At 36.3% G+C, this 25,775-nt stretch overlaps 1 protein-coding gene across 1 annotated transcript; it reads left to right on the forward strand.

Moving 5' to 3' along the window:
• Positions 1-3,179, forward strand: KCNE4 (potassium voltage-gated channel subfamily E regulatory subunit 4). The gene is made up of 2 exons (XM_032225792.1): positions 1-210; positions 1,133-3,179. The coding sequence occupies exons 1-2, from the start codon at positions 159-161 to the stop codon at positions 1,663-1,665; spliced, it is 585 nt and encodes a 194-aa protein (XP_032081683.1). The 5' UTR covers positions 1-158; the 3' UTR covers positions 1,666-3,179.
• The last annotated feature ends 22,596 nt before the right edge of the window (positions 3,180-25,775 follow it).

A 25,775-nucleotide genomic window follows, 5' to 3' on the forward strand; every position in this document is an offset into this window, starting at 1 on the left:
TTAACCAGTTAAAACTGGGAAGCAATTTCAGTTTGTGGGCTGACTCTAGCATGAAACTATTATATACTCTGGGTCACGTGGCATAACATTTCATCCAAGCAAGTCTATTAATTCTGGCAGCAGTCAGAGAAAGTTTCAGAGCTTCTGGAATCCGGCAGATGTACTGTTTCCTTAGGGCTTTGGGAAGCACGGCATTATTTGCAGGCTCACGTAAGTTGTTGAACATTTTTTAAATTACTCTAAGGCATTGGATATAATAATGTTTTTCCATTGTTCTTGAGTACTAAGCTATGAGAAGCTTCACTACAATAACTGGTTTGGTTGTGAACCAACTCTGTCTCTTTTTTTTAAATTTTAGACGTGCTTTTTCAGTCATTCATTGCCACGTACTCTCTTTGTAAGGAACTCTGATGTAAAGAGATCTTTGTATATAGCTGGAAATACCAGGCTCTATGTTTTAGTTTGCAAAATTCTGTAGTTTTGAACTAAATGGTCCAAAAATCATCATAATCTCTATTAGCACTTAGGCTGTGTAAACCACGTTATCAACTTGTCTTAATACATTTCATGGGGAAGACTGAGTAGGATGGCAAGAAGAAAAAGGAGAATCAGTGTAGTATAGTTAAAGTTTTGGACTTGGACTGAAGAGAACCAAATTCAAGCCTATTACCTGCTTATTCAGGGGTTAGTGAAATTATTGTTTTGGGAACAAAATTAAGCAATATTTCACTGATCTAATAGTAGGTTTCTCAGTTGCTGTACTGTACCTATTTTTATAAAATTGATTATTTGCATTATGATAAGTTATAGTGGGGTTCTTTATCACTTTGATCTCATGTTTTGCCCGTAAACATTCCTGGGATCAATTTTTGCTGTCTTTAGTTTTAGAAGATCAGGCAGCTGGTGGCAAAGACTTGTGATTTTGAAAGTTGTCCAAGTAGATAACACTAGGCTACATAAAGGAAGAATAAGCTTCAGTGATGTACGAGACAGTTTATTATGAAGCTAATTCCCATGAACTATTGGTCTACACAATAACTTAACAAACTAACTATAAGTTCACATATGCATTAGGATTAATTTCCTATCATCTTTGCATGATATTCATGCCTTAACCTCTTACTTTCTCCAGGATCCAGTTTTCTTCCAAAAGCTTTGATGTTTGCAATGGATCATCCTAACACAACACAATCCCTGCCGGCTGCGGAGAGCTCTGACTCTCTTGCTTCCCCGTCTAAGAAGAATGGAGGTAGTGGCAATGAATACTTTTATATCCTGATTGTCATGACCTTCTATGGAATCTTTCTAATGGGAATCATGCTAGGCTATATGAACTCCAAGAGGAAAGAAAAGAAATCTAATTTGCTGCTGCTTTATAAAGACGAGCAGAGGAAATGGGGACAAGCTGTTAAGTCTTTGCCAACAGTCTCAGGACTGAGGTCTGTCCAGTTTCCAATGATGATCAGTATGCTGCAAGACAGCATGGTACCGGCTTTTTCCTGTACCTTGTGTTCCTTGGAGGGAAACAGTGAATCTTCCTTGCCAGATGTTCACCTCACTATTGAAGAAGAAATGGCTGCTGATGAAACAGGAGAATCGACTGAAGCAGCCCTTCTCAAGGACAGTAGCGAAGGCTCTTCAGAAAGCATCCATCAACATTCCTAGCATTTCCAGGCTCTGAAGACTCAACATCTTTTGAAAAATTATAATCAGTTTTGCTTCTGGCATTGATCTATTCATCATCAGGATCGGTCATTATTTTGTCGGAAGATGGAAAGAAAAGTAATAAGCCCAAATATAATATGTAACAGAATGGCTTGGTTACTAAAGACGGAGAAGGATTTTTTTTCTTTGAAGGAAATATTCTGGCTTTCCTTCAGCTTATTTCTGAATGTACAAATGTGAAAGTAGTGGTGATATATATGTGACTGTTTTATGAATAACTAGTGATTTGATAACTAATGCCACAAATATTTTACCCTATTAAATGTCTCAATGAGACATTCCTAGTCTCAAAATGACTAAACAGCAATAATACAGAGCAAAAATTAATCTTTGCTCACTCAGTGACTAAGCGGCAGTCCACTTGAACGATTTCCTAACTTTCAGATATGTATAATTGTGTAGAATAAATAAATTTATACAGATATCTGAGCAGCAACTGGGAAGGGGGCATGACAATGAAATGGCTTGAAACAACAGCACTTGTAACTCCAAGTATATAACAACAAACAATTACCGCTATTTTTGTTGTTATTGTTTATCCCAAATAGAACAGCTGTGGAAGTAAATCCTACATTAATGTTAATTTCTAGATCAGAAAGCATTGTATAAAACTGATGATTTAGTTCTATTAATCAGCTCAACATCCTGGTCATTCTGAATGAATCATGAATCACAAAAAGACCAGGGGCTATAATGCCCAATTAAGATATAACTGGACCAAAAACAGGCCCAGTATGGCCACTTGGATGTTCTTGGTCTGTAGCTATCATTATTGCAGCGCTTCATTAATTCATAATGAGTATAAAACATTGATCTTAAACATGGTGAGTTTCTGGTTCTGGATTTCTGGTTTAAATAATATATTCATTTTAGAAAGTATTCAAACCATAGCTCAGGAATTTTTAAATGATAATTGTTACAGCATTTTACAAAAACATTAGTTAAAACATTACATGGGTTTTAAAAAGTTATACATGTAACAGTGATCCCAAAATGCATTACTTCCATCATGCATTGCATTGGACATCAACATTGGGCTTATAAGTATGAGAACAGAAACACCGCCAAAACTCTGAGTTTTCCAAGTTAAATAATGCAGAAAGATATGTATTGCCATGGGATACAGTCTGTGAAAACAGAAAGGGAATAGGCACAAATGAGGTAAAAGTCCTACTTTCCACTTCTATTTTAAGGCTTTAGTTCTAATTCTAATTTCAGTTCCAACAGAGCTAAACAACTTTATTGATCAAAAAATATTGTCATTTTGTCTGTCTGATGTCAACAAGATCATTATGTTATAGGAACCTTGTTTGTTTGTATGCTCATTGATGAGTGGCTACAAATCTCATTAAATGCAATAGATGTATTGCTATTATCTTTGCTGATCGTCTTATGAGAACAATCTTGGGGTTTCTATATTACAAGAAGGACTGTTTTCAATATTGTTATATGCCAAACTATGTTTGGCATTTTGCCTGGAATCACTTGAATTCTGAAATTGTACTATTCAAAATAATAAATGAGTTGGTATATTTCTCCATTGCTTTTTCTTCATTTATCATGAAACAAATTTATTGGTGACTCTCTATTCTTTTCAGCTTGAATCAAAAGTCAGTTGTGTATATACTTTGATACCACACTGTATATATTTGAACCATATTTAACTATTATTTTTCCATTGACCCTCATTTTATTTAAATAAAAATATAATGATAACTTTTTGTTATTTTTATGGAATGATTATGCAGTGACTAAGGTTTCTGTGACCAAAACTACTTCTTTCTTCTTTTTTACCTTCAGCAAACCATTTCCTGGTAGTTCCCCATACTCCTCATTGGAATTATAGGATCAGGTTCATTTTAAGTGGCAATATCAGCTGTGATTCTTCCAACACATGTCATTCATCCAGGAACATTTCAGACTACTTTGTTATTTAAGTCTATGTCAAGCATACTGTTCAAAACTGAGTTTCTGAATCTAAACCATTTGTTGTTTATTTGTTTGCTTTGGCTGTTGTGATCAGTAGTAAATGGTAGGCCTACCATATTAGGTTGCAGAAAACCAAATGAACACTAGGTGACAACAGAGAGTACAGATGACTTTAATCCTTTGATGTCATCTCAAGGTCATTTAGATTTTTGCAGTCCTAATATGCTATAAAAGTGAATGGTTCAATGTATTTTCTTAGTTTTTCATGAGCATTGCCATCATTCACAGTGGTCTTTTCTGCAATTCTTTAGCACAATAGATTTGATTTTTTAAAATTAAGAAACAGTTCTATGGGAGTAACCATATCTTCTAATAATTTGAATCTAAGTTGCAATTGCCTTTCCCTGCTATTTTTTGCACATCAACCTGTTATTAAAGACAATATAATAGGATGATTTTGGGCCTTTTGCTCAACTGATAAATCCTTAAAATAAACAAGGATTCTTGCATATGAAGATGGAGAAACAAGCAGTTATTCTTCTTAACTTGTTGATCACTTGTAGAGGGCATGATACAGTATGTAAATCAAATTTCTCTGCCTGGAGCGCTCTACATGTTTTGGATTATAACTCTGCTTAAATTTATGTACGATGGATATTTCCAGTGCAACATGTTTGAAGGGCTAGATTGGGGTAAGATGCTTTAGGCAAAAAAATACTTAAATAGGAAACATGTGACTTTTGGTAAAGATTGAGTCAGTGCACTTGCTGAAATACCTTTGATTCATTTTTTTTTGGCTGTGGGAAAGACTTAACAGGAAAGCCTGCAGTTAGGAGGCAATAGTGCAATTTGGATAGAAAGTTCTCCACATGGCTTCACCTAGAGGGCAGGACCTTAGAAGACTTCCATGGAAAGACTCTACCAGTTTGAAAGCAGCTTTGAACTTCTGTGATTCCTTAGTGCCAGCAGCATTCAAAAACCAAGCCAACTGGCTTAAATTGGAAACTGCAGTAAAGCGCTCTGTCTGTCTCTGAAATACTGTCTCTGGAGAATTCGTGGGGAATGTGTCTCTCACTTGCAACCATCCCTCCCTCCTTCTTTTGGTTTTCAGGCCTCTCGGGGCCAGGGGGGGGGAGTTAGTTTGACCCATTTGCAGTTTCCTCTTATAGAAATCCCTGGGATCTTTTTCTGCAAATGGCCAGACAATGCACATTGTATGAAGTAAGTAAATGGACTTGGGTAAGACAAAAGGCATTTACTTCAGCCACTTTTCATATGGAGAGGTCAGTGAGAAGATTACTGTCTTGCAGAAGCTAAGATCTTGACAGCAATTTTTGCTCTTTGTTCTCAGTGCTGTGAGGTTAGCAGAAGAAAAAATGCTCAGGAATCACCTTCAAACTGCTTTTGAAGCCTCGAAGACAGGATGTAATAATGACGAGGAAAGAATCTTATTTTTGAAATGGAGGCAAGAATGGGTCAGATAACCTTGAAAGGCCAAGCTGATATGAGACTGCAGCCTGACAAGGCCAGCTCTTTCTTAAAGCAAACTATAACAGCCAGTGAGTCTGGTGTGCTTATTAAATGCCTTTTGCTCAAAGATGACAAGCAGGCAGCCGGCAGCCAGCAGCCAGGCATCTGCAGACTTTCAAGATGAGAGAGAAGACATGACTAGTTAACCCCCCATTTGGAAATCTTCCAGCAGTGGGGGAAAGTGGTGATAATGCTGACACTGAAAACCTAGACAAGGAGAGGCAGAAAGTGGGATGAGGGAAATCGGCAGGAAAAAATGTGATGTGCCACAATGTTATCTGCATAAAGAACAGTGATTTCTGACAGTTTCTGTTCTTCATAAATAGGAGTGGACAGTCCATAGAGTGAATAATTTTAACATAATTAAGGGATAGAAAAATAGGTATGAGATTTCAGCATTCTTGGACTCATAGTGGGTTCTTAGGATAATTGTATTTAATACAAAGCACATATTGCTTTACCCAACTATGAGTAGCTTCTGAGAAAAATATGATTGTACCAACAAAGATCGCTGTTAGGCTCTTCTGATCACACCCATGTTTGGTCATTTGCTTGCTACATCTTAAAAATTTGTTTGGTAATGAACTTACACTTTAGATGAAATGAAATGATAAGATAAAATTATTTTAGTTTTTAATCATAGGTATATTTTATCCATACAAAATCACACAGAGAATATGTGCACATAAAAACTAATGGGGAAGGCATCTTTTACAAAACAATCATAACAAGATGAGCAGCCACTGTAAGTTAAAATCCACTGTTTGGCAGCAAAGAGATGGCTAAACCCGGCCTTCGTTCCTTTTCCCAGGAAGCCAATTTGCATATTTAACTTTGTTTAAAATAATGCTCCTTGGTTGCTATAGGAAACGTAGGCAGCAGTGTTCATGGTCTCAGACCTCTCTTCCTGCAAGACACGTCAACAGCATTTTTCAAACTATTCATGAATGCCTGTTGTTGCAGATGCACTAGAAATGAATAAAATGCCATAGGTTATATCTCAAGAGAAAGGGGAAGGAGAATAGAGTTAACCATGTAATAGTTTAATAGCAAGGTTCTCAGAGTTCTCTGTCATGCTTCACACTAATGGATAAATGACAGAACAGAAAACAAAGTAAAAGACTCCAAATTTACATACTTTAATATGAGTCACTGGTATAAGGTTCACCTTAAGTTTAATCAAAATTATATGAAAACTCCGCTTTTGCTCTTTAGATAGGTATGGAAGAAGGCCATGTGCTCTGGGGCTGATAGTTGCTTAAATGCAGTGATGTGCAGTGAGGTTTATGGCTGGTGAGGCAAAAGAAAGAAAGCGGCTTTTGCCCGCCCCGCAGCTGTGTCCACCATAGAGGCTTTTGGACACCCCAGCGCTGTGTCCATCATAGAGGGAAAACTTCCTTAGACCAACGGAAGATTTTAAAAGCAGAGAGGACCTATGGAAAGCTTCAAAGAATCAATGCTGGATGGAACCAAAGCCACCCTGCCACTCCGGCGCTAGAGGCAAAAGCCGCCCTGCCTCTATGTCCAAAAACCCTGCTGCTATGTTCTGACATAAAAAAGTGCCAGACCCTAAGGCAGAAATAGGCAACATACAACATGTGGGCTACATACATTTCCAGGCTTGTCACTAATATTCAAACACAAAATAAACAAATTTTATTGACAAAAGGTCAGCCTGTTTCTGGCTTTTATGAGTGAAAACAAAACCATCTAGGATATTTTCAGTTAGGGCAACACCTTAATCTCTACCCTAAAACATATTAAATATATACAAGTGTTATTATTGTGATGCCACAAGACCTCAGCTGCCTGAGATCCTCTATAAATTCAAGAGGCTGAGCTGTGGCCTCACTCTTCATATATTGCCTGCTTCCTGCTCTAAAGCAAAAGTGGGCAGCATTTTCTTGCATACAATTTGCTATTTCCATCACCAGCACAACTGTCTTTGTTCTGGCTTGCAACGAGAAGCCAATAAAATAAGAAGAATATTGGCTTCTCGTTGCAAGCCAGAACAAAGACAGTTGTGCTGGTGATGGAAATAGCAAATTGTATGCAAGAAAATGCTGCCCACTTTTGCTTTAGAGCAGGAAGCAGGCAATATATGAAGAGTGAGGCCACAGCTCAGCCTCTTGAATTTATAGAGGATCTCAGGCAGCTGAGGTCTTGTGACATAAATAATGTCAGAATGAATGTCTTCTCCTCACCTCTCAAAATCATTAGCCAGTGAAGTTCTGCTATCCATAGAATTTATGTAACTTTGGGATTATTCTCATAGAGAGTCAACCCTGAAGGTTTAGCCACCTGTAACAACTTGCCTTTCACTTTCACCTGCTGCTACCTCTTCAATCCTGACTTGAGGGAGAAAGTAGAGAGAGTGGGAAAGTCTCTCCTCACTAGATATCTGCTCTGTTGCCTGGTCAAAAGCCCCAAATCAGCCCAAACAGCTGACAGACATTATATAAATCATCTCTCTTTTTCTTTTCCCATCTCATGTCAGTGTTAATTATGCTATAGTGCTCCTTTTATGCCTATCTAGTATTGTTGGAAGGATGCGGTAGCTCAATGGCTAAGACACTGAGCTTGTTGATCAGAAAGGTCAGAGTTCAGTGGATCGAATCCCTAGTGCTGCGTAATGGAGTGAGCTCCCATTACTTGTTCCAGCTTCTGCCAACCTAGCAGTTAGAAAGCATGTAAAAATGCAAGAAATCATAGGAACCACCTTGGGTAAGAAGGTAACAGCATTCCATGTGCCTTTGGTGTCTAGTCATGCCAGCAATATGACCACAGATATGTCTTCGGACAGCGCTGGAACTTCGGCTTTGAAACGGAGATGAGCACCAGCCCTTGGAGTCGGGAACTACTAGCACATATGTGCCAGGGAAACCTTTACCTTTACCTTTACCTAGTGTTGTTGGGCTGGTAAAGAACACAGATATAATGTTATTCATGAAGCCTGCTAAACTTGTGTTTTTGAAATAAACATTGCTTATAATTTAAAAAACAGGAGAGAAGGATACACTCGCTCAAAGCCACAGTGCCTCAAAAGCAGCAGGAAAAATGACATAGAAATATATTAGAATGCAGACCTAGTAAAACTGCTGTGGCTTGCTGATTGCTTAAGGGGGACGATAGCACTATAATAGCCAGAATAGCTAAAGATAAGCCTTAAGATGTCTCAAGTATTCTGGAGAGAAAGAAGTTCCCTGAAGATGAGCTCCAGCATGAGTCCAAAAATTTGGAAGACTAAAACTCTGGTCTCAGTGACTGACTCAGATTGGATCCTGCCACAGGTATAGATTGAGGACAAGATGAAGACAACCTCATAGCAATACAGAAGAAAAGAAGTTAGCAGAGCATGTTTGTGTAGTGGTTAGATGCAAATGAAAAAAAGCTGGCAATCACCTTGTAGAGTACTTGATGTAAGTGTAAGATTTTGATAGCTTATCCATGAATTGCAATGGTATTTTTCTTCCCAGAGGAAGGAAAGCAACAAAACATGTAAAAGCTGTTTCTGTTTCATCTGTTTGAATGACAGTGGTAAAAAGAATTTAAAAGTATTATTAAACAAACCACTTTTTCTGTGGAAGAAAATTTCTCTTAACTTTGATATTGGGGATTAGAAAATTAGCCACATACTACAATAATGGAAATAATAAGAAACAGGAATAATGGAAATAATAAGAAACAGTTAATGTCATTCAGAAATTCCTGTAAAGAAATTTAATAAAAGATATTAGCCAAAATGTATATACTATACTTTAACATAGCTGATAAATCCACAGACAAAAAAGAGAGAAAAGAATGAAAATGTGCTTCTATAATATATCTTATTTGACTAGAAACAGGAAGAGGTGGAGGAAATGGTAGAATAGATTGGCATAACTGTTTTATCTATTACACCAAGATGGCTCTCTTTTGAATAGGAATGGACCTAAGGAAAGTAAATCAGTCTGCCCTTATTTTGCATTGATTGTAATGGGTAGAATGAACAAACTGCCTATTTTTATTCTCAGAACACTTTATAAACAAGCTCCTCCTCTAAACAATGTCCTATACACTCTTTCTTCTCCAATCCATTGCCCTCCATATTGTATGTACTGGAACTTCAACTAGGAATTGCTGCCACACATCTGGAAGGTACTCAGTTGGAAAAAAACCCACTGTATTTTCCTGGAATTTGTGGAATTTCATACTGCTGCACACATTTTAATTTTCACAAATTGTACACCCCTCAGATGCTATACAATTCAGACAGAATAGTTTCTTAGACAGAAATTAATCCTAGAATAATTTACAAAAGTATGTAGAAACCCACAGGGACCTCACATTTGTCTTATTTTGAAATGCAATAAATATAATGTTCTATTAATTTAGCTTAATATATAATGACTCACTTGTCCCACTGATTTCAGAGGCTCTTTCCTCAATATAACATTTTGGTCTAACTCAATATGCCTGTTCCAAAGCCTCCTAAATTCACTCGTTGACAAAGAAACATAATCAAGTGGCTCTGATAATTGAAAATAGTTTTTATAAATCATTATTTCAGACAATATTTTAAAACTTTAGAGGAAGCAAGCTATATTTGTGGTTACAACATAAACTGTACCACATGGCAAATACATAGTAATTCAAAACTCTGCATAGCAAGAAACCATTACAATGTCTGTCAATAAATGGCTAGTGGTGTGTACCAACAGATGATTCAAGTAGTTATGAATTTGAGTATATGAATTTGAGAGAGAATGAGATGGCTGGATTGAGTCACTGAAACAGAAGGTGTGAGCTTAAATGGACTCCAGAGGATGGTATAGGACAGGGAGGCTTGGAGGAATGTTGTCCATGGGTCGGATACGATTTCACAACTCACAACAAATGAATTTGCGTCAGCATCATAAATAAGGAAGCTTATAAATGGGTATATTCAGTTCTATGATAAAATAGACCCAAATAGTTTGGTAAATTATTCTTAAAAAAAATATGTTAAAGGAAGAAAAATATGCATCTATTAGAGAATCATCTTCCTTTTAATTCTTTATAAGTAAGATTAATAAATCTGTTAGTAGAGTTTCTCTTACCAACTGTAGCAGCAAAAACTCTAAAGCTTTACTGTATATACTCGAGTATAAGCCTAGTTTTTCAGCCCACTTTTTGGGCTGAAAAAAGCCGCCTCGGCTTATACTCGAGTCAGTGAAAAATTTGCCCAAAATGGAGGAGAAAAAGGGGCGGGGCCATGCCGCTGGGTGACACTCGTGAATGGCCCAGTGCCCCTGTGAGTTTCCCCTCCCTCTGTGTCAGTTTGCCGCGCAGCGCGCACCGCACCATCCCCCCTCCTCACGTTCTAATGTAATGCAGGGCTGTCTTACGATTCCCCTTCCTCCCCCTCCTGCCGCTCTGCAACGATGTCCCACCTCCTCCTTGTTATGGCAAGCAGCCACATAGCGATGTCCCACCTCCTCTGGTACAGTGATCCAATGATAGGAATCACTGTGCCGTGTGTCATAGGAGGCGGGACATCGCTCCCGCGGCTGCACGGGACATCATCATCACAGCGGGACATCAGCATCATGAGGTGAGTGAAGTATTTCATTGAATACACCGCTAGTTTACTGTTTTTCTTTGAAATAAATATTCAAAAACATTATTGGTATCTATTTTTATTTTTGAAATTTACCGGTAGCTGCTGCATTTCCCACCCTAGGCTTATACTCGAGTCAATAACTTTTCCAGTTTTTTGTGGTAAAATTAGGTGCCTCGGCTTATATTCGGGTCGGCCTATACTCGAGTATATACGGTAGTTATTCTTGGTATAGTCTGTTGATCTGACTGTCTTGTAGTTATTACAGATAACAAGTGGAATGAAGAAAAAAGCTAATTTAACTGCTATAAAATGGGTAAGATAACCAGAAATTGAAGCCAACATTTATAAGTGTTAAGCTACCGAAGAGTTCTTCCTGGATGGGTAAATCTTAATTCTTCTCCTACATTAATCAAACAATCTTTTCATGGATAACATTTAGGGTTGCAATAATTGTTAATTAAATGAACCAAATCACACACTTGCCCATTATAATTTTTATAACAGTATGAAATCTACTAGACATACATTTTCCCTCTCTACATGAATTTAATAGCCAAAATAATATTATGGCAACAGATCTGCAAAATTATGCAAAAGTAGATTGAAAGTAGCATGTTTCCTTTCTCAATAATTGTAACTGCTATCCAATATGAAAAATATTTCTTGGTAACTGAATTAACTGATTTCATCTTCCTAATGCCAGTTTCTCACAGTAAGTTCCCCCCAGGATTTCTCTCATGCCTGAACCCCACGCCTACTCAAGCCTCAAGAACTATAAACTAATTAAATCAGAATTTTTCAGGCTGGGAAAGAAGCAGCATAACTTGTTATGTATTTTTTTAAAAAATATTTAGTTAATATATAGATATTTGGGTTAATATGGGAATCATGACAAATAGATGACCAAATCTGGTCTATTTGGTAAGGGATGGCGAGATTCTAATTTTGTTGGATCTCTGGGTTACATAACTCAGGATTCATAGGGGAAATGTTCAAATCTCAAATTTGCAGAATCTCAATCTCAAATCTGTAGATTGATAGTGGAAATGTTTTGTCACTGAAGACATATGTAACTATTATGTTTTTAAAACCTAGGCATTGCTTTTGCCAAAAATCCTAGAACCTTGCAATATATGCTGTTTATTTTCTTTTTTCATTCGGTATGCAATTAATTGACAATCTGTGAAATGAGTTGGAAGCAAAGTCAGAAAAAAATCTTGGGTTGGTTGTGCACAAAATAGTTTTAAACACAAAAGCCTCATTCTATGGGCCAATATTTATTTGTATCTGAATGTATTTTTGTGCTGACAGGATTGGACAAGATATCATACCTGTGTATATAATAATTAATGAATATTGAAAGGCTAAATATATTGAAAACTTACTGTCTTCTTTGCTTGTCTGGAAAGTTTACACATTATTTCCATGAACTTTAGTTTGTGAACTTAGATGATCATCAAGACTCTCATTAAGCAAATACGTAAAAGTATTCTGGAAACAAAGCATGGCCTTTCTGTGTTTTAAAAAAGAATGCCAAATTGTGTCTTGAATAAACAGGCCTGCCTTATTCCTATTAAAAAGGCACAGTTGCATCTACAGGATAATGTCAGGAATCATTGAAAACGAACTAGAAATACAGTAGATAGATTTTCATCTGATGTAAATTCCTTCTGCTTGCTTACTCTTGGACTTCTATTTCACGTGAGCTCCTGCATGTGTTTCGTACGTCACTGGAGAGATACTGGCAGCAGTTGGGAACATTTTTTTAAAGAAGCTCTTAAAATCAAATGTGAAACACAGCTTAGGGAATGATTAATTAACACAAATACACAATATGGGTCACGATTACAAAAATCTACTCCATCTGTGGATCCTTGCATACGTATATACTTCTTTCTGGAAAATAAACCAGTTTGGCTTCTTTCCAGGAGGAAAATGTTTTGGGAATCCTACACACTTTCTTTTTAAGAAACAGGATAGAGGAGTTAGCTTTGAAAAAACAGCTAATGTTAAAACTATGAAGGGCTGTGCTATTTTGCTTCTAGGCGTTTACCAACTATGAGAAGAAAAAATTAGAGCCCCCATAACCTGACTGGAATCTATTTCTTCCCACTCTATAAAAAGCAAAGATTGTAGTCATTTTGTTTGCATATTTCATTAATATATATGTACACTATAAGCTCAGCTCACCACCAAATACCTGGTCAATCCTGGTAAATTATAAATGGGAAAAGGATTAATTGGGATGAGATGAGTGGTGGGTTCCTACCAGTTTGGACTAGTTCGGCCGAACCAGTAGTGGTTTGGTGGCCTGGGTTGCTGGAACCGGCAGCGACCCGGGCCTGTCATGCTCCCGAACTGGTTCTTCTTGTGGCGTTGTAGGCGCCGCAATCTTGTTTTTTGCTGCTGCGCATGCACAGAACATTTTTTATTGTAATGCGCCCACAAGCAAACCGGCAGTAGTGACTGCCAAAAGCCATCCCTGGATGAGGTGTTTTATTCTTTCTTTGACCTCCTCTCCTCTTTCTCTGGAGACTTTTGTCTAGCCCAAAGGCTTTTCATCCAGCTAGGCTTACTTCAGTTCTTGACATCTGGTGAGAAAAAAAGCATTTGAGAAAAGAATGCATACTATATATAAACAGTAATTGTCAGAGGAATAATAGCTTACGTCTTGCTTTGACTAATTTTCAGGTCTTCCCCACAAATGTTTTAATGCACAGGTGCCTACTAATAACTACACTCAAACCTTTGGTACCATGTCCAAAATCATGTAATATGATTTTAAAGTAAATTGTAAATAAATATGCAAAAATTATGATTATACCTTAACTAAATTCAATTGATATTAATTGCAATATAAAATTAGCAATATAAGAAATTAATCATTTTTATTTTATACGAAATATACTAGGGAACTGAAATACATCTATCTTCAGAATCATAGTTTCAAAATGTGGGAAACTGTACTGCTAAATAAACCAAGAGCAAATATGTTGATGATTCATTTTATACTTGGATTAATCCACAGCTTCTGACTTCTGATTTCTCTCTGTCTTACTGGGGAGGGAAAACATAGGTGAAGCAAAGGCAAATACTGTATGAGAAGCAATAATTGAAATGAAGAGTCCAAAGAGGTAAAGATAATCTGTATTGGAACTAAAAACTCATTTAATTTGATTTTCTATCTGTGCACTAAAACACATTATTCGCAGAAATCCATTGGTGAAGTGGATTGATATGAAGATGCAAGGGCCATTTATAGAGCAAACCTTTGGTCTATCAAATAATGGCAATACAGTATTACATTTTTTTCTTTGATACAGTGAGGAGCCAATCACAGGTTTCTCCAATATTATTAAACTGCAAATTCTAACAGTCTTCAAACTAATGAATGCTGTAGTTGACAAGAATAGATCGCTCATTCCATAGTGGCTAAAGGAAAGACATAAGGTTTGAATTTTTGATTGCATAAAGAGATGCTTTTTGTTCACTTTCCTAAGATGTGATACTGCACATTATTTTGTTATGAAAATATCTACGGTAGTCCTAACTTTGCTAGTTTTTGCCTGCTTGTGGAAGTACTTCAACCATTTGATTTATTTCCACAAGATGGTGCAGTAGGGCTAATGATCCTTTCAGCACACAGTCTGCACTTGGGGAAGAATATAATATGAAAAATAAAGACTGAACAAAAACATCCTTCTAGAATATTTTGCTCTGAAAATAAAACAGCAAAATATCTTATTGTTTGAATTCCTTCCCCCCAGCTATTACTATAGGGGGACCTCCAACTGTATATAATTAATGCATAGCCAATTCAAAAGGATTAGCAGACCCCAAATTCTATTATATATTGATTTTATTTATTTTAACATAATTCTATTTATACAAAGTACACTTACACATAATAACAGATGTTAGGATATGTTGTTATTCTCATTGGAAATTACACTCAATTCCTTCATCAATAGAGTGGCAGATCAAGCACTGATATCAAAAATAGCACTTAAAATAAATTTAAACTATCTTTAATTTGGGAGCCATTGATGGATTATATGTTTGCACCATATCTGAAGTTTGGGTTTCTCTTACCATACATATTAAAACATCAAATTTTGTCTGACTGGCATAAATTCTGCTCAGTTATTATTTGTACTGATTATTCCTATTAATTTGATCCTTTTTATTCATATTTTTACTTGACTTTAATAATAATTTTTAAATGGACATGATTATTATTATATGCTGTCTTAATTCAATGCTATTAGAAAAACAGGATGTTTAAAAATTAATTAACATCTTAATTTTATAGCTTCCTGAATTCCTGTTTCTAGTTCTTTTTAAGGCTTGTTCATTAACTCAACTAATTTACTTTGATGACCCATATTTTTTTAAATATTTTTCTGCCTAATCCGAGTATGCACATAACAAATGGACAAAATGTAAGATCAAATGCAAATCTTATATATTTTTTATTTCCATCTTTTTTCTTGGGAAAGTCAGACTAGCATTTATGGATATCACTAATTCTGTTCCCATGATAACAACCTATGATATATGGTTTGTGCTGCGCACAAAATCAGGGGCACAATGTTACAGCAAAACATTGCTTTATGTGCTGATTACAAGTACCACAGAAGTATTTGGTTAAACTCTGTGAGAAATAAAAAGTGATGTAAAAATGGGCCTTTGCCCCATCCAGAAAAGTTATTCTTATGTATTCATTGTTGCATGACAGCAAGTTCTAAACATAATCTTCTAAAAAAGATCAGCATCTCAAAAGCCAACTTCCCAGAAGCCTTCAGACAATTAGTTTGGGAGCATATGGATGTCACAGCTAGGATACAACTAGGCACTGACATTTGTGGGTCATGCTTTCTTTAAAAAATATTTACAATATACAAATTACAGCAAGTCCAAAAGCAATTAATTGAAAATGATCTAAAACAATTATAAATGTGCAAATTGCAGATAAGCAAAACAAAATCTGAGCAACTTAATTAGCCAATATATCTATTCTTTACAACAATATTGCAAAAGAATGCAAATGATAAGAAACATATAAATTAGGAATAGAAAAAAAATTAAACATTAAACACAAAATAATTATAATGTAATATGCATTTAGAGGGAAATACCTACCATATTCCCCCAACTCCAAAGCTTCAAAATACAGGTTCTCCTCCTTTTCTCAGTTCTTTCTCATATAGGTTAGTTGTAGTATTTACAGTAAGTTGACACTTTCTCAATTATTTAGCAAACTTTGGTTCTTCTACCATTTCTCACCAGGCAATGGTACCTAGATGTCTTAGAAGATAAGCAAGCCTCCTTCTGGATCACTAGGCTAGATAGGATATGAACATGTTGTGGAAAAAAACAATAGCGAATCACTATCATTTTGTTTCCAGGAAAAATACATCAATGTATTTCCTAGATACTGAGTTCATCTTCGTGGAGACTTTATTTTTTTTACTTTGATCTATTTTTTTCTGTAATTTCCTGTAATTAGCATGAGTGGAAAGGAGAATGAAGATTTCACAACAGTATCCATTTTGAAGATTAAATGGAGTGCAGTACTGGAGTGTTCTGAAGTACTCTTCTGTTAGCACCATTTTCATGTAGAGTTTAATAACTGGCCTACAATTTTGCTCTGTAGAACCTTAGCAGAACCCTTTTCCATTGTGCAAATATCACTGCCTAGAAAAGTTAGTTATTCAACTATTGTATAATGATTATTTAAAAAGATAACTATATACTAAATATATATAAAAAAATAAATCTCACTAAGTTCAGTGACAGTTTTGACCAAGTTAATCTAGCAAGTGGATTGCTATTGTATAGCAATGACGTCTAATTTCCAGAATCTACCCATGATGATTATCAGAAAAACTATTAGTGTAGAAGAAAGGGGAAAATACAACACAAAGGTCAACTTGTTCTGGCTCATTTTCCAGAAGACTGCTATGAGTTTACATTGCTCAACAGCTTGTAACGTAACTGGTTTAGCTGAAACCAGTAGGCACATAAACAGAAACATGCTGCAAAATGAATTAAACAGCTTCAATCTTCTAAAGGCATCCAGACTAAACAATTTGTACAAAAGAATGTTATTGTGAAGGAATCACTGTAATTTTCTTGGGGAATTTAAGGTGACTAAACCTAATCTAATCATTTCTGCAACAGCTCCAGAAAGTCTGGCCATGATAGGAGTTGTCGGGAGCCATGTTTTGGAGGGCCTTAGTTTTCTCTCTTATAATGAACAGCAGTCTTAGTTCTATCTAAAACACCACAGAAGTAGACACTTTGAGCAACATATACATATGTTTGTGTGTCTGTTTGAATATCTGCATTAAATATACATTTTGAACATTTAAAAAGGTTAGGCTTCCATTCTGCTTGATATGTTTTCTTTCTTGGCTTCATTCTCTATCATCCTTCAGCTGTTAAAAAGTATGAATTTCAATGGAGGAAGAAATTAAACGATTCATATAATTTTTCAGTGTCAAAATATTGAAATCTTTACCTTAAGATATGAAAATACCTTTACTGTGTAGAAGTCGCAAGTAATTGGCAGAAGAAAAACAGTTGATTTGGTCACGAATCTTTCTCATTCAGGCCAAAACCTGCTACTAATTACAAGCATAACATTTTGTGAAAATACCATTTGTAGGAGATTATAGCCAGGAGCCTGGTTACATAACTTCCAATGTCCCATATGAATTACTCTGGTTGAATGTTATCCTGTATCCTCTAAATTTATTTAGCTTCCGTATCATATCCATTTAATTAAAAAATAAAAAGAGAAGTTAAATATTTAATGGTTTCATCTTAACCAGCAGGATGCAAAAAGATGCAGTTTCATGAGCCTTACTTATTACTTGGTTCAAATCAACAATTTTTGATCTAAGAAGTTGATTACAAAAGTTTTAATTTCTTATAAAACTGTTACTATTTTTAAAGTGCTAAATCAAATGTTATACTTCAGTGTTTCTCAACCTTGGCTACTTGAAGATGTCTGGACTTCAACTCCCAGAATTCCCCAGCCAGCATTTGCTGTTATACTTGGTACATCTGACAGCTTCATCAATTTTCTTAAAAAATTAATTGTAAGGACATCTGTAAAAACTAGCATACTTATAATGGGATAACCTTTCAGTCTGACAAAACGGATTGTAGTCTGCAAAAGCTTCCACAGTGAATATAATAATATTTCTAGTACAGTCTTCCCCTATATAGATGTAAAAAACTAAGATTCCCTAGAGATTGAGCTTCTGCCAATGTTGCCTAAAATACTGAGGGTAGTTTTGCTGAAATGTCACTTTCTTAACTATATTTGGATTAAAATGAAAGCTGCTGCCAAGTCTCCTATACAGTTTTCTGGGAAGAGCCATCACTGAATCTTCTGTAGAAAAGGCTTTGCTCGGCTGTCTTGTTTTTAACATAATTACTGTTCTGTATAGTCCTACATAGCAACTTCAAGATTTTATATCCTATTTGATGATAGTTTGAACAAGCATAGAGCCACATGTAATTCTTGCCCAAAACCAACCCTCCTCCTTAAGGCCCATAAACAATACCAACAAATTGCAGAATGGGGAGTTTATTACATAGGGAATAGTTACATTATTCATGTAACTGCATGTAAGTTATTGAGTATGTTGAAATTAATTAAATGAATTTAGCTTTGACTTATCCTTCCCTTCCTCTTTATCTTGCTTGCTTCTATATTTTGGAAGTATTACCCATCAAGTATGGACATAGGCCTCCAAACATTGTGTATCCATGCTACTCTAGGAGAATTTTCTCAGACCAGAGACCAGCACAGAATTATACTGAAGGATAAACTTATAGCAATAGCAATAGCAGTTAGACTTATATACCACTTCACAGAGCTTTCAGCCCTCTCTAAGCGGTTTTACAGAGTCAGCATATCGCCCCACAGTCTGAGTCCTCATTTTACCCACCTTCGAAGGATGGAAGGCTGAGTCAACCCTGAGCCGGTGAGATTTGAACAGCCGAACTGCAGAACTGCAATCAGCTGAAGTAGCCTGCAGTGCTGCATTTAACCACTGCGCCACCTCGGTTCAATAAACTTGTTTATTGGCAGTACTAAAGTCTAAGGCAAAACTAAAAAAGAGAGGGATTTACCCCACTCCTTTTTCGCATTGTGTTACCTAATTGGCTAATGAAACATTTGCAAGAAAACCACCAATGTCAGAGAGCACCAAGCACCCTACAGTTCAACCCTGAGCCACAAACATTCTCTTCATACATACATCCTGCTTAGCTACAACAGCAGGATAATTACATGGTTATAGGTAACAAGAAATATTTGATGAACTATTGCACATTGTGTACCTGATGAGGCCATTAGGCTGTAAGTATGAAACAATGAGGACTACAAGGGCAATTAGATTTTGAAAAAAACAGAGGGACTGTATTTCATTAATCTAATTTCTTTCAAGGATGTAACTTTCTTTTGCTTTCCCAGAACTCTGCAGCCTCCCAGGATCTTTTCCTAGCTTATAAGCTTCCTTTGGTGTTCTAATGTTTTATGACTGAGCTGACAGTTTAGTGTGCCTGGGAAAATGTATTTGTGATGGGGGGTAGTTGCCTACAGCAATTTGACCTCATTTAGCTGAGTTAGTGCTTTGCTTTCCCTTGGAAGATGTATTTGGGTTAGGGTCCTTTGGTCCAATCCTTCAATGTATAGCACTGCAACTTTGAGTTACGTGGGAAATCTACAGATCAAATGAGCAGTTTTATCTGTAGGCTGGTATCATTAGGCTGATATTATCATTATGTTTTTAATTGCCATTACTGCATTTATTTGAAATAATTTATTTGCATTTATTTGCAACTGCATATAGGAAAATACCCTCCAAAAAATAAACCACAAGAAAGAACATAGATAACTATCCCCATCTCCATTGCAAAATCTTGAATTATGCCATTATGGCATAATTCATAATGCTTTATGGTATCTTGGATACCTTCACTTAGTAAAAGTTTTCCTTCTTGGTCTTTTTTGAAATATTCAAATATAGCACCTTGAGTTAACTTACCCGTTCTGTGTTCAAGATGTAATCAAATAGATATGCAACCTGCACCATCACATGAATTTTAAAATCAGAAATTGCTGCTAAGGAATAAACTAGAACTTAAAATCTGATTAGAAAACATCTTATATGGAAGATTTCAACAATATTAGGATTTTTACTTTAGATTAACTGCTATATGACAATGAAAAGTTTTTATCATATTTTATGTTAAATACCATTTGTCCATTGCCACCCACTGGCTGTCTTTAAAACAACAAGTTTTACTGCAATTTGGACTGTGCATTTTCAGCTTCCAAACACACATGCTAGAAGTCACCAGTAAAATTTATATTTATTCATAAAATATTTATCAATACATCAGTCTGATATGTAAATTTTAAAGACCAAATTGAATACAAAGTAGATATCCCTCTTTGTGTATCCCTCTTGAGCCGAGGTGGCGCAGTGGTTAGAGTGCAGGCCACTTCAGCTGACTGTTATCTGCAGTTCAGCGGTTCTAATCTCACCGGCTCAAGGTTGACGCAGCCTTCCATCCTTCCGAGGTGGGTAAAATGAGGACCCAGACTGTTGGGGGCGATATGCTGACTCTGTAAACCGCTTAGAGAGGCTGAAAGCCATATGAAGCGGTATATAAGTCTAACTGCTATTGCTATTGCTAAATATCAATACCAAAATATTTCAACAGATATTAGATTATGGTTTACTAAAAAAAAGTATTTGGAATTACTGGAGACCATTGCATTTGTATGGAAAAGGAATGAGTCAATCAGCATATTGTTGGAAATACAAAGTGAACAATATTGCATTAAAACTTTTTTTCCCAATATCCTTTTTTCTAGGAAGAAGTAATTACATATATTGATTTTGACACCAAGATTTTATATTTTCAGATGCCCATGTTCTTTTGAACTGTATATCTATTATATGGAAAGGGATGTCTGGACAACAAAAGAGATTCTCTGCCTTTATTGCTAAAAAACTACTTTTTCATTATTGGAAAGATACCGTATTTTTCAGAGTATAAGACACATCGGAGTATAAGACGCACCAAGATTTTGAAGAGGCAAATTAATAAAAAAGTTTTTGCATTCTACAGACGTCCCAAAAAGTCTTTCATGAAAATGGGCCCATTTTTTAAAAAACAAAAGGGCACAAATAGTCTTTAGGAGGCTTCCATAGTGCTCCTGGGGTCTGGGGGGGGGACGACACAAGCAAGCAAAAAACATCAGGAAAATAATGAATTCCTACTTTCAGTATGTGAACTGAAATATATTTAATTTAGAAATTGCTTGATATGCTGATATAACCCTTCTCATGATAACTGATGAAATTGAAAGACTCAAATGTGATTGTACATAAATCTAGTATAGATACAACAATGTTAACAGAATGTGCAGTCCTAAAGATATTATGCTTGTATAAGATTAAATAACATGATAGGAAGAAGAAAAAAAATAACATTTAGTAGTAATCTACAAAATCTACAAAAATATTTCATATTGCATCTAGCTGTCAGTCTCTGCTGCTGATACTAAATCATAACAGGTTTTACTGTCATTTATGGCAACTAATATTTACTGTATAGAAAAACATTATGACTGAAGCTATCATTTAAAAGCACTGTTACACTACAAAATATGTTCCTATCTGTTAAGAAATGTTGAACTGTCTCTCCCCCTTTTTAGAATCCTATTCTGAAGAAAGACAAGATTAGTAAGAGACTTAGAAAGGTAAGGGATGGAGCTGAATGTTCCCTACTGCTAAGCTTCCTTTGCATTTCACTATGCCAGTTCAAACCAGTTCTGTTGGTAGAAGACTCTGGCTGCTGCTTTCATCACTATGGCAACCTGCACCAGAAACAGGGGTGACACTTGTAGATCTTTTTGGATATTCTTCTCCTGGGCATTGAGGTTTTAGTCTGAATCACGTTTAAGAAGATACATGCTGTGTTTATTTGGCTGTGGTTTGCTAGCAGGGTTAAGCAATAATATTTTAAATCACTTTTCCTTTGTGTGAGCTGTTTTCCTTTTCTAAAGGTGGAATTTGAATTCAAATATCATAATAGTTATATTTTGGCAAATATTAAGAAAGACTGAAAAAACATCAATTAAAAATGGCAGTGTATTTCTAAAATGATCAGAAACTGGGGACCAGACTAATTTGTCTTAGTCTAACATTCAAGCCACACGCTGGGGGACACAGATTACATGGGTACATTTGCATTAGCAGTGCTATTTTGTGGTAACATTATGGATAGTCCTAGGTTTATTTTTAGGAAACACCAGGGGAAAAAGCTTATATTCTTCAAAGACATCTGGAAACATTAAAAGCTTTTAAAACAATAAAAGAGAGGAAATGAATTACTGAGCTATCTCATAAATATTAGTGACCTATCACTATCCCATATCTGATCTGGCAGACAGATGGTGCAGAATTACTTGGCCAGCTCATCCCTATTGCTCTGCTGCAATATTAACCATATACGTGCTTCTGGATTGTATCCAATCATACTTGCTTTATAGCATATATAGTATTAATAAATAAACAGAATATAGATTTTTGAAAGCCAAGGTTATAGTTCAAAATCCTTGATTTTTTAAAATAAAGTTGAATATTTATATTATCTTTTTATATACTGGTATGTAATGAATAATTACAGTTATGATCATAGTATACCTAGCATGATTCATGATTTTTCCTCTAATTTTTGTAACACTGTTTAAAGCAGCTTCTTGCTAGAAATGAGAGAGTTATAGAGTTTAATTCTGCTTTTCCTAATTAGATAAGTATCAGTCAAAATTCAGGTTATATCACCTGTAGAAGTAATTATCTTTTGATTTATGGACCTTATGAATATTTACCTTTTCATTCTGCTATATTTAGAAGATATAATTAATGGAATAAAGTCCAGTGGGTGTGTAAATCAGAGCAGAGGCAGAGAGAACAGGAGGAGGGCAACGTAGCTAAGAATAAAAGAGATGGAAATTGAGAAGAGTTTGCCAAATATAAGTGGTAATGTTAATATTTGGTTGCAAAGATACTGCTTAGTTAAAATTTTTCTCTGCAGGAAGCAAAGAGGATGGAGAGCTTTTAGAAAGGTAGTTAGCAAGGTTTCAACCAACCAACAAGGGAGAGAGAGATTATTGCTCTCACCAGGGAAGGAAATGCCACATTAATTGATCATAAGGGAGATCAAAGCTTGAAAAACTGAAGGGAAACATGGGCAGGATCAGATAAGACTAGAGAGAGGAGATGGAAAGATCAAGTAAGGTATTCAGAATCTGAGAATGAAAAAAATGTTACAGATATTATCAGAACCAGATGTGAGTTTTGGAGCATCTTGCCAATTAAATGGGGAAATTTAATCTCTGTGTTAAATTCTGTCCTTCAAAAGCACTGTGTCTTTAAGATTTGTCAATCTTCATTGAATGGAGAGAACCAAAGCGGTTTTGCAAGGTGTGTGTGTGTGTGTGTGTGTGTGTGTGTGAGAGAGAGAGAGAGAGAGAGAGAGAGAGAGAGAAACTTAGAGTATAAATTTGCATAAGTGTACACTAAAGAAAGAATTGCAATTAGTTAGCAATCTCTGTTGAACACCCAGCTGGCTTTCATAAGGTGGGACTTGAACTCTTAGTAGTCTGCTTTCTAGCCTGGTGCCTTAACCACGAGACCAAACTGGAAGTCTTAGAAGTTGTCAGAGGTGGCCTCAGCCTCAGAACAGATTTGTGATTCTTTAAATTAGGGAGGCTGAACTTGTAGCCCAGGGTAATGTACAGCTCCCAAATTTTAGCTGTGGTTCCAAGAATCTTCCTGAAACTCTCACTGGAATAAAAAATGTAATGCAGTATAAGGGAAAATTATTAAATGTATGCCAAATAATGTCAATTGTAATTAAGGTTGACTAGAAGCGCTTCATGATCCTCCTCTGAAATAGGATTTTTCCCCAGACCCTCTCAAAATGTTTTCGGTTCAGCGGATTTACTTTTGGAAACCACAGGATTGCTCTTCGAATGGTTGTGCCTGGGAGGCTATTCCCTCATGCTCCAGAGGGAAAAGACATATTCTGGAGTTTTCAGGAACATTCAGTTTCCAATCATCAAATGTTACACATCTCTAAATGAATGTACCTTTTGTGGGTCCCTGTTCACTTCTTTATCCTGACTCTACTTTATTATTGACAGTTGGTTGTTTTATAGCTCAAGCATATTCCTCTGACAACAATTCTGTACTGTTTAAATACAGGCTGCTTGCAAGGAGAACATTAGGGAAAACATGAAGACATGCAAGTGTACTCCGTAGACTCTGATTATTACAGAATCAATCTCCACGTCTATCTGCAAACTTAAGTACTTGCCTTCCTACCTAGCAATTTGGGGAAGGATATTCTAGAGCAGCAGCCTTCAACATTTTGGGCCCCAGGGACCGGTTCTGTGGAGAGAGGTTTTTCCGTGGACTGGAGAGGACCTGGTTTTGTGTGCTGCCTGCATTCCATGGATGGAGCTTTGCTTGTTTGCATGGCCCAGTTTCTAGGATGCCTCAAACCGGTGCCAGTCCAGAGACGGGGTCTTGGAGACCCCTATTCTAGAGGGCTAGTATTCCTGGTTCAGAAGTAAAGAAAAAAAAAGAAACCAAATCATTATTTAATTCTATGGACACATAGTAAACTTATTGTATTAATGAAGATCTGTCTAAAATATTTTGGATGAATAATTTTGATTTATTTTTTCCTTGCAGTCAATAGCAGTAGCAACAACAACGGACTAAGACCATCTTCATTAATACAGTAAGTACTCAGTTCTTCAGGATCTTAAAAATGTTCAAATTGCTGTTTTGGAAAGAATCTTTCAATATTACAGTATGTCTAACACAAAACAATGTGTCAGCTAGATAGTTTAATCATGTTAAAATTAAAAACATTAAAACATTAACCCTGGTGTCCACAAAACAAGATACACAAGTGCTCTTGATGTTCTTTTGAAAATGAGACTCTTTCATCAAAATTGAATTGTCTAGAAGATGTTACCCATTCCTGAATTCTGCTGGATTTGTGAAAACACCATAAAAAACCACCAATCTACTGTAGGAAGTTATCCCTTTCCCAGAAAAATGAAATATCCTAGGAAATATTGAAAAGGCAAAATATTATATTTCTCTGGATATAAAAAGCCGTGCAAGCCCCTCCTTCAACCCTTCTTCTTCTTTTTTTTTTTTTAGAATTTTATTAGAATTTGTAGGCCGCCCTTTTCCCTGAGGGGACTCAGGGCGGCTCACACAAAAACTGGGAAGGGGAAATGCAGACAGTAGGACAAACATGTAATAAAATAGCAAGCAACATACATTCATCATTCGGGAGGGGTAACTATCCTATCCCCAGGCCTGACGGGCGAGCCAGTTCTTCAAGGCTATGCGGAAGGCTTGGACGGTGGAGAGGGTACGAATCTCCACGGGGAGCTCGTTCCAAAGGGTCGGGGCTACTGCTGAGAAGGCCCTCCTCCTTGTAGTTGCCAGCCGACATTGGCTGGCCGATGGGCCGATTGGGTGATCTTCTTCACCCAACACCTGGAAGTATGTGATGACCTTTTTTCCCAGGACCTCAAGCCATGCGGTCTTGTCCGCCATTAAAACATTAAACCATCTTTCTAAGCAGTCTCCATGCCTCCAGTGTCTTTTTCCCACTTGGAGCTGAACCAAGAAGGACATTTCTTCCAACACTACTTGTCTCCGGTAATGAGCAAGCATATTTTGCACTTGCCAATTGATCACTTTTAACTCTTTTAAGTAGGTGTGGTTAATCTAACCAGGACATTACTAGGGCAATAAAATATATTCTTATATCTGCTGTTGAAATTTGAATTTAATGACTTGTAACAAACTAGAGTTTGTAACTGCTTTTTGATCTGATTATTGGTAATCACTAAACACGATTTGCAAAATGCTAGCTTAATTTTGTG

Source organism: Thamnophis elegans, chromosome 10 (assembly GCF_009769535.1).
Source record: "Thamnophis elegans isolate rThaEle1 chromosome 10, rThaEle1.pri, whole genome shotgun sequence".
NCBI lineage: Eukaryota > Metazoa > Chordata > Lepidosauria > Squamata > Colubridae > Thamnophis > Thamnophis elegans.

What these genes read in the sequence shown, in the direction of transcription:
- KCNE4 (XM_032225792.1), top strand. Translation starts at nt 159, where the DNA reads ATGTACTGTTTCCTTAGGGCTTTGGGAAGCACGGCATTATTTGCAGGC. An exon ending in GGCATTATTTGCAGGCTCAC is followed by an intron (nt 211 to 1,132) that starts GTAAGTTGTTGA and finishes TACTTTCTCCAG; the next exon opens with GATCCAGTTTTCTTCCAAAA.